Genomic DNA, 8,852 nt, shown 5'->3' with positions numbered 1-8,852 from the left:
ATCAAGGGATATAATGGATTCACGGCCATAACAATAGATTAGTGCACTAAGGTGTCTCAGGAATCTTAATGATTCGTCAGGTCGATTGGCTCGTTACCAATGAAATGTCACCGAAAAGATCCTTCGTTGTTGACAATCACCGGCAAAGAAGAGGGTTTGAAGTTAGTGCTCCCAGAGTAGCACCGAATTAAAGTGTTGAGGGATGTTCATTTCGAATTTGCGGTAGGACATTTTGGTACAGAGGTGATATATCGTCGAAGCTACTACAATACCGCGTTTCTTTAGAAATAGCCAATATTGGGATTTCGCATTTGCAGGTACATAAACATAAAGCAAATGTAGATGCGCGGTTTTGCAGTAGCTCAGACGATATGGTATGTGTGGTGGCCATGGAGTATTTTACTAACCATTTATTATGATGTCCCGAGGTTTGTTTGTGAGTATCCTGAATGTCAGCAATTTAAGATATGGCAAGAAGAACCTCAAGGTTTAATATGTCAGAGGAACACCCATCGGTTGTGGTTGCAGCAGACTGTATGGAATTTCCTTCCAGTAAAAATCAGTGTAAGTATTTGGTATTCCAGGGTTTGTTTTCACGCTGAATAGAGCTTAAACCAATTCAGTCTGATGTCAAGTACATAGTAAAAGTGTCTGAGGAATTGGTTGTGTTCAGATGGGACGCTCCTTATATTCTGTTAACAGATAACAGAAAAAAGTTTAACAACCATAGCATCTTCAATCAACTTTGAAGAAATACAGCTGCCTATAGTGCATATTACTAGTCAATGGAAATTAAATAATTTAACAAGTACTCACAATTCTTACGAAACGACAAAGAATTAAAAAAAAACTCAAGGGAAACTCCGCTGAGACCAACGACGCCATATGCAAAGACGCTGTGACGAGAGATTCCTAAAGAAATTACTCTTGCCAATTCAGAATATGTTCTCCTTCTTTCAACGGGATTTGAAAAGTCGCTAATCCTTCTTGATAGAATTCTTTACATACCCTTGGGTTGTGTAATTCTAAATAAATATTGGACAAATACACTAATTCGATTTATTAAGAACTCTAAACTGATAAAATTAGTAAATGAATTAATAAATTAATGCACGTCCCTGAAGTCCGCTAAATTTGACCAAATTAGAGACCCTTATTTCGTAGCCGGTATGCATGCCGACTCAAAAATTAACAAAGGAATGACTATAACGATTTCTTTTTATCTATACCAATAATACTGATAGTATTTCAGTCTCAATAGTAATTAAACATAAAATAATAGAATAAGATACAAAATATAAAAGAAACGAATTCATGAATAGTGGTCTTCCAACATGACCACAGGTAAGGAAAATAAGTACAATAAATGCCAATCTTAGAAATAAAGTAAACCAAACCAACTCATTATCGAACCCAAAACACTTAAGAGGAGGACGACTTGTGGCGAAGGCCCTCCAAAAATTGAATGCGGATTGCACTCGCTAATTCTTCCGGAACATTCTTTAAATGTTCATTAAGTTCTTTGAGGCGTTTTAACATTTCCAATGGGTCCAAATCTTCCGTTTGAGTTGAAATACTCTTAACAATTTTCGATGAGGAATCCGTCTGTTCCTTGGTTTGTTGCTGACCTTTGTAGAGGTTTAAATTGGATCCTAGTGAAGCACTTAAAAGTGTTCCTTTTGTCCACTGAGCCTCTTGAATTTTGGAGCCTTTAGAATTTTTTGAGTCCGCTTTACGTCGTAACCACTTAGGAAACACTCGGGCACACCTAGGACAACTATCTATGAGCACGTTCCTCCTTCCACAGTTTCGGCAAAATGTATTAAGTTGATCCGGGCAGTCTTTCAAATGATGCTTCTTTTCCCAACAATTAAAGCAGGACCCATGTGGTGGATCCAAATCCGGATCCGTAGCTATCTGGTCCAAGGAACCAAACATGCGACCAGATTTAATGATCGGACGCGTTGGTGTAGCCCCGGTTTCACCGTACTGGTGTTTATTACGGTCCACAATGGTCATGTTTGGGGCTATCAGTTGAGGCCCACTAGTACCAACCTTCTGAGTTTCATTAGCAGAATTTATCTTTGCCTGGGCTTCTTTCGAACGCTGACCCTCATTCACCAAATTTTCTAACTCATACTCGGCAGCACGGCTTTCCCAAGCCTGTAAACTTTCGCCTAGTTCACGTGGTGTCAGTGTGGAGTCATCACTGACATCGCTAAGGGCGGGTGTTACTCCACGATACTCCTGATTATCCGGAGCTCCGATTCCTATTTTGGGGATCGCTTCCAAGGACTTTTGGTCAATGACGGTGACCCGTTGGATTCTCTCTATCTGAGGATCGACTTGAAAGTCCTGTGACTTGATAACATTGGGTCCATCAATACGGCGCTTTAACATTACCTCCCGTACCATCCGATTCAATTGTCTCTGCTCGCCTTTGTCCGTCACTGGAGGCAATTTGGGAGGGCATTGTCCGTCAAATGAGAGGCGACTTGACCATCTTCGGCGCCACGCTGCGTTTACTTCACAATGTTTTGGCATCGTTCTATGATCCGTAGATTGTTGACTTTGACTGGTCCGTTCCGGATCTCCGATTGACCTCTTAGATGTATTTGGCATCGATCGCCCTGAAATAAACACATTTTAGTAATTACTCTTTAAAAGGACTTAATTACGAGATGTCAAATATCTTTTGAGATCTGACACATGTACTTTTTCTACATGATGAGTTGCATCAAATCCCAATTCGTAACTGACCAAGAGAAGTGTCTAACTATCTCATAGGGCTTTTCAAATTTAGCACTAATTTCGCTGAAAACTTCTGAGCTGCATTTGCAAGTTTATGTTATTTAACACATATCCCTCTTGCCCCAAAATCCCGTAATGCTTCTAATCTATGCATCCTATCACACTACACTTTCAGATTAATTCGTTAAACTGAAACTTTACTCTTAATTTCCCTACCTGAAGTCATAATCTGCTGAGATTGACGACCGTAATTCAAAAACCCTAGTGAAAATTTGGAAGTAGACTGAACCGCCCTGTTAACCGTATGACGAAACTCATGGACATATTTGTCCTAGTTCCGATAGTTCGCTCCTACAATCGAAAAGTTTTTAAGTTTTAAAAAAATAACTTTTTTCTTGTTGATCGATTAAGATAATTGTTTTAAAAAATACTCATAATTTTAAGAAATACTTTAAAGAAAAAAATAAGAGGAAAAAAACTTTTTTTGTCTGAAAACAATTTTTAAAAATTTTTTGAATTCAAAATTTGAAAAAAATTTATCTTCAATTTAAAAATTTTTTTTTGTAAAGATTTTCTATAAAGTAAAGAATATTTCCTGTAAACTTAATTAACGGACAACAATAACTTTACGAGAAAAAAATAAAATGCCCAACGCGGCGTGCCGGGACTCGTGCAGTATTCGCTTATGGTGGCGCAACTTTCGTTTCAAATCACTCTACAGGTCACAATTTATTATCAAAACGCTTTTTCTTTTTTTCCAAATCTTCGTAATTAAATTCTCTATCGATCTCTTGAGCCCTATTTTTGAATTTTTATTTTTAAACATTTCTTAAATAACAATAAGTATTAAAAAAAATCATAAAATCGAAAAATATGGGACATTTCACGTCAACACGGACAGAGCTCCAAACAAAAATTGCTTTGATGGATTTAAACGTTCTAGAGCTTGAAAGATTTGTATAGTCGTGTACTTTAAGATGCCAATGGGCGTTTTATGAAAAATTCCATTTCCGATGCCAATAGAGCTGTCAAAAGTCAAAAGATCTAAAAATCACTTTTTAAAAATTCAAAATGGCGGATCCAATATGGCGGAAAAAATGTTCAAATTTGATACAATTCGCTTAAGGGGGGGGGGGTAAAATCTAAACGGTGAAAAAAAGCATGTTTTTAAGAATTTTTTTGGCGATACGCAATAGAATCATCTAAAACAAAAAATCAAAGTTCATTTGTCCGTGTTGAAGTGGAATGTCCCATATCTTTTTTTAGCTTCATTGATTAAGAAAATTAATCAAAAAACCTATTAAAATAATGTTTGATCGATAAAAAATAAATAAATTAAACATTGTTTTAATAATTAAGGGGTTACGCCACCCTGAAATTTTCAAAAAAATTTATTTTTTTTTTTTGCTTAATTTCAAAGTTTATATTCTAACGAATATTTTGAGATGTCGCCGAAGACAATGTCTCACTAATTACAAAAGTTATGGTCATTAGAAGTCAGCGCGGTGGGGACGCGCCGAGAGCTGCTGGAAGCAGCGACTTTCTATTTTCGAATGGTCTAGGGGGCCCTTTCATGATTTAGGAAGGGTCCTTTTCATTGTATCCCTTCCATTCTTAAATAAAAAAAATTATGGCCCAGGAATTGCTGATTAAATAGTAAATTGAAAAATTTTCAAGTTATAATACACTAAAGTTCATTTTTTTCTTCTTTTGCGTTTTTCTCGAAACCACAATTTTCGAGACGATGTACACGATAACTCAAAAACTATTCAATCGATTGACTTGAAAATTAATATACATCTTCCTAAATAGATTTTCCACAGAGTGACGTGGGATTTTTTTGATTGAATAATTTGAAAATTTTTTATCCAATTTTTTATACGGTAATTTTAGCCAAAAAAAAAATGTCAATTTTTGAAGTGCTTCCATTTGCGTAAAAAATTTTTTTTTTTAAAATGGCTTCGTCACTCTGTTCAAAATTTATCACTTTTTAAGAAAAATATTGTTTTACTTGTTTCTGACAAAAATTGAACTGCCAATCATGTACACCATCAAGGAGTGCTCCGGAAAAATTGATCCACGCCAATAGTTATATCTCCGCCATTTTTAATTAAAAACAATTTTTTTTAAAATATTTATAAAGCTCAATATATGTACTAAAGCATCAATAAATGTAAAGAAGTCCTACCTGAAACAGTTTTATCAAAAAAATTCCTAAAAAACCATCCGATTTTCATGCGTTCAGGGTGGCGTAACCCCTTAATTGTTATTTTTTCATAAACTGTACTTAGGGCAAAAATTTTTAGTTTTTTCTCAATAGTGAAATTTTTCAGGAGTGCAACATCTATATACTATACTAATTATAGAAAATTAAAAATTAATTAATTAAATATTTGTTTTAACAATTAATTGTTGATATTTTTTCATAAACTGTATTTAGGGTTAGAAATTTCTAGTTTTTTCTCAATTGTGCAATTTTTCATAAGTAAAACATCTACTGATAATAAAAAAAATTATTAATTTTGAAACTGTTTAAACAATTTACCTATACTTTATTTTTTATTGCTTAGTTGCTGTGTTAACTTTAAAAAATGTTGCAAAGTGTCCGGTTTCCCCCACCCCCTGGGGTAAACCGGCCACCTAGGTTTTTTATCTATAATATTGCATTTGTTTAATCTATAATAACAACAAACATAAAGAATCATGTAAATAATGGTTGTAATAATGTAAATAATAATACAGGATTGAATTTTAATTAAATAAATAAATTTTTTTAATAACAAAACAAAAATGTTTGAAATTATCAGGGAAACAATATTAAAGGATCTAATTCTTATTGGAAGACATTTATTTTTCATTGAAAGTAAATATTTTAATGAAAAAAACATTCTAATTAATAATAATTTTCTTGAAGCTCTGATACAATGCAAATATCCTATCTATGGCCGTTTTGCCCCACAGGCCCATTTTGAGAATTAATATTTGTTTAAAAAAAACGCTTTGCAAATTCATCAAAGTTTTTGGTGGTAAATATTCCTGAGGTGTGAACCTTCAAAACCTAAGACCTAATATTTGGAAATATTACACGATTTCCTCAGAATTTCCTTAAGAAAAAATTTGTGAAAGTGTAGAAAAGAACTAAAAAAAACTTTTGCTCCCAGCGTTGCACAAACAGAAGTAAAAAATGTCAAATTGAAAAAATAAGGTATACCACACACGAAGTTGAAGTCCACAACGTTGATCAACGAAAACGCTTTTTTAATTTATTTGAATATTATATTTTTGTTAAATATACAACAATTATTATTAAAATATAAATAAAACTCTACTTTTTTAATAAATTTTTGTGGCAGCATTGTTGGTTTTTCCTTTTTTTTCTATTAATTACCACTTATTGAAAAAAATTTTTCGTTGATAAACGTTGTGGACTTCAACCTGGTTACTACACATGGAAGGAGTTTACACCGTAAGCCTTAAATATAAGCCTCCGCGCGCATAAACGGATATACCTCCAGGAGCATATATTTGCGCCTGCGCGAACACGCGGTCAAGGCAAACTCTTTCACAACACAGCTGCAGGCAAACACTTTGCGCAGACGCAAGTATATCCTCATGGAGGCATATCCGTTTATGCTCGCGGAGGCTTATATTTAAGGCTTACGGTGTAAACTCCTTCATGGTTGTTTCAAGTTTCTAAATAGCACTTTTGACAATTTCGACATTTCGGAGATATTGACACCTGGCCGGTTTGACCCACTCTCCCCTATAGTAGATTGAAAAATTAACAAAATTAATTGTTTAAACAATATTTAAATAATTAATTTTCAGTTTTTCTTATATACTTGACTGTTTTAGTTACAAAAAAATACACAATACAGAAGAAAATAGAAATTTCTAGTCCTAAGTACAGTTTATGACAAAAATAATAACATTTACTTGTTTAAACAATTTTTAAATAAATAATTTTTTATTATCAGTAAATATATTACTCATGAAAAATTGCACTACTGAGAAGAAACAAGTAATTTCTAGCCATCAAAAGTACAGTTTTTTAAAAAAATAGCAACAATTAATTGTTTAAACAAAGTTTAACGTTTTGGTATAAAATTGTGCCACCATATAAGTGAATACTGCACGAGTCCCGGCACGCCGCGCTGGACATTTTATTTTTTTCTCGTAAAGTTATTGTTGTTCCATAATTAAATTTACAGGAAGTATTCTTTACACTTGATAGACAATCTTTACAAAAAGAAAATTTTTAAATCGAAGATAAATTTTTTTCAAAATTTGAATTTTATGAATGAATGAAATTTTATGAATGAAATCCTTTAAAGAAAAAAGAAACTTTTTTTTGCCCGAAACATTTTTTTTAAAAGTATTTCTTATTATGAGTATTTTTAAAAAAAAATTATCTTGATCGGTTAACAAGAAAAAAAAGTTATGTGCTTCTTTTGAAAAACCAACCAAAATTTTGAGTAAGAGGTAACTCAAAAAATTTTGAAAATTTTTAGAAAACTGTTATACATTTTTATTCCATGTATAAAAAGATACAAATCCAGAAAGTATTTGTAATATTGCTAAAATCATCGAAAATTCTTGAGATCACTTCGCGTGGAATTGCTCAAATGTGAAAACAAAAAATTTAAACCACTGTCAATCTACGATGCCTGCACCATATAAGTGACCTTCTACATTAATATTTCCTTCATTTTCATTTTTTTTTCAATATTCTTGAGCTGCTACGATAAAAGAAAAAATAGCCGATAGCGCTAAAAAGCACTCGAAGCGCTCTTGGTCACCTTCTGCAGATATCGATTTTTTTCACATAAAATAACTTTGAAATCACTTCTCATGATTAGATATAATTTCTATTCTACACATCATAAAGTATCGTTTAAGTAAAAAAAAATAAAATCACTTTTTAGGGTCAATGGTGTCACTCCTCCTTAATTAATTTAACGAGTACTCACAAATCTTACAAAATGACAAACAATTAAAGAAAACTCAAGGAGACTGCTGAGACGCCATATGAAAAGACGCTGACATGAGAAAAGCATAAAAGGATTACACTTACCAAACCTCTGGATCAACGGCCGCTAATCCTATTCGATATAATTCCTTACGACCCCTTGACTTGTGGTAATCCTTAACAAATAATGCACAATTAGACACACTCGATCTATTAAAAACTCTAAATTGATACAAATAAACACCTAAGTAATGGACGTTCCCGTTGTGAGCTAAATTCGATCTAATTTGAAACCTACTTATTTTGTGTTTAATGCTGACTAAATACGCGCCTGCGACAACGTGACGATCGGGCCCTTCTCGCCAGTCGCCGGTAGCGTGGTCCTTGTCTGTTGACATCAAACCGCATGCGTCTTCTCTCACTTGTATTCTCGAACGGCAGAAACCTGTGGAAAACTTCGGAAAAACCCGCCAAACCTCGCGAATTTTCGTAGCTCACATGCGTAATTCATTTCTACTTAAAATCTATCTGAGACGCTGAGACCACTGGGACTAGAACAACCATGTCCATGAGTTCCGTCGTGCGGTTTGTATGGTCGTATGGTCGTCAAACAAGGTTTCCCCGGACTTTTTAATTCTAGCGATAGGTTACTTAATGCAACTGTCGTCCCAAGATCCACAAAATGAATCAACAATCATCAGCTGATATGTTGCCAGTGAGGATTATTGGGTTTTGGATAAGTGTTATCGGATCGACAATAAAATCAGGGATTTTGCTGGCATAGGAGGGGGGATTGTAATTTGCATTTCGTGATATAAACCTTTTATGACACTGTAATGTTACTGTAATATTAGGGTAAGTCCGGGAGAGATGGCCATAGTTTTTTAAAGTACTGTAAAAATTATAAATAAGCGATGTATGTCTAAACTTTTATTGATATAAACTGCACTGAATCCAATCTTCAATCAATGTCGTTTGATTTTAACTTTCGATTCAACCTACAAATATATCTCCATCTCTGGTGTCAATTAGATCAATAATTATTTTGTTCTCAGACATTTTTAATTTGTTTTTTTTAAATATTTCTTAAGTATATAACATTAACATAACAAATTTTAAATAAAAGTCAGTA

General features: G+C 33.6%; 1 protein-coding gene across 1 annotated transcript; it reads right to left on the bottom strand.

Annotated features, from left to right (window-relative positions):
• Positions 1-1,280: 1,280 nt before the first annotated feature.
• Positions 1,281-8,120, bottom strand: LOC122503348. Its single transcript, XM_043613852.1, has 3 exons — positions 8,019-8,120; positions 7,826-7,896; positions 1,281-2,630 (listed from the first exon to the last, which is right to left on the bottom strand). The coding sequence occupies exon 3, from the start codon at positions 2,620-2,622 to the stop codon at positions 1,423-1,425; it is 1,200 nt and encodes a 399-aa protein (XP_043469787.1). The 5' UTR covers positions 2,623-2,630; positions 7,826-7,896; positions 8,019-8,120; the 3' UTR covers positions 1,281-1,422.
• Between the last annotated feature and the right edge of the window lie 732 nt (positions 8,121-8,852).

The sequence above is a fragment of the Leptopilina heterotoma genome, unplaced genomic scaffold (genome assembly GCF_015476425.1).
Source record: "Leptopilina heterotoma isolate Lh14 unplaced genomic scaffold, ASM1547642v1 Lhet_26, whole genome shotgun sequence".
Classification (NCBI taxonomy): Eukaryota; Metazoa; Arthropoda; class Insecta; order Hymenoptera; family Figitidae; genus Leptopilina; species Leptopilina heterotoma.
The sequence above is the reverse complement of the archived record's forward strand: the minus strand, read 5'-3'. Positions and strand labels throughout refer to the sequence as shown.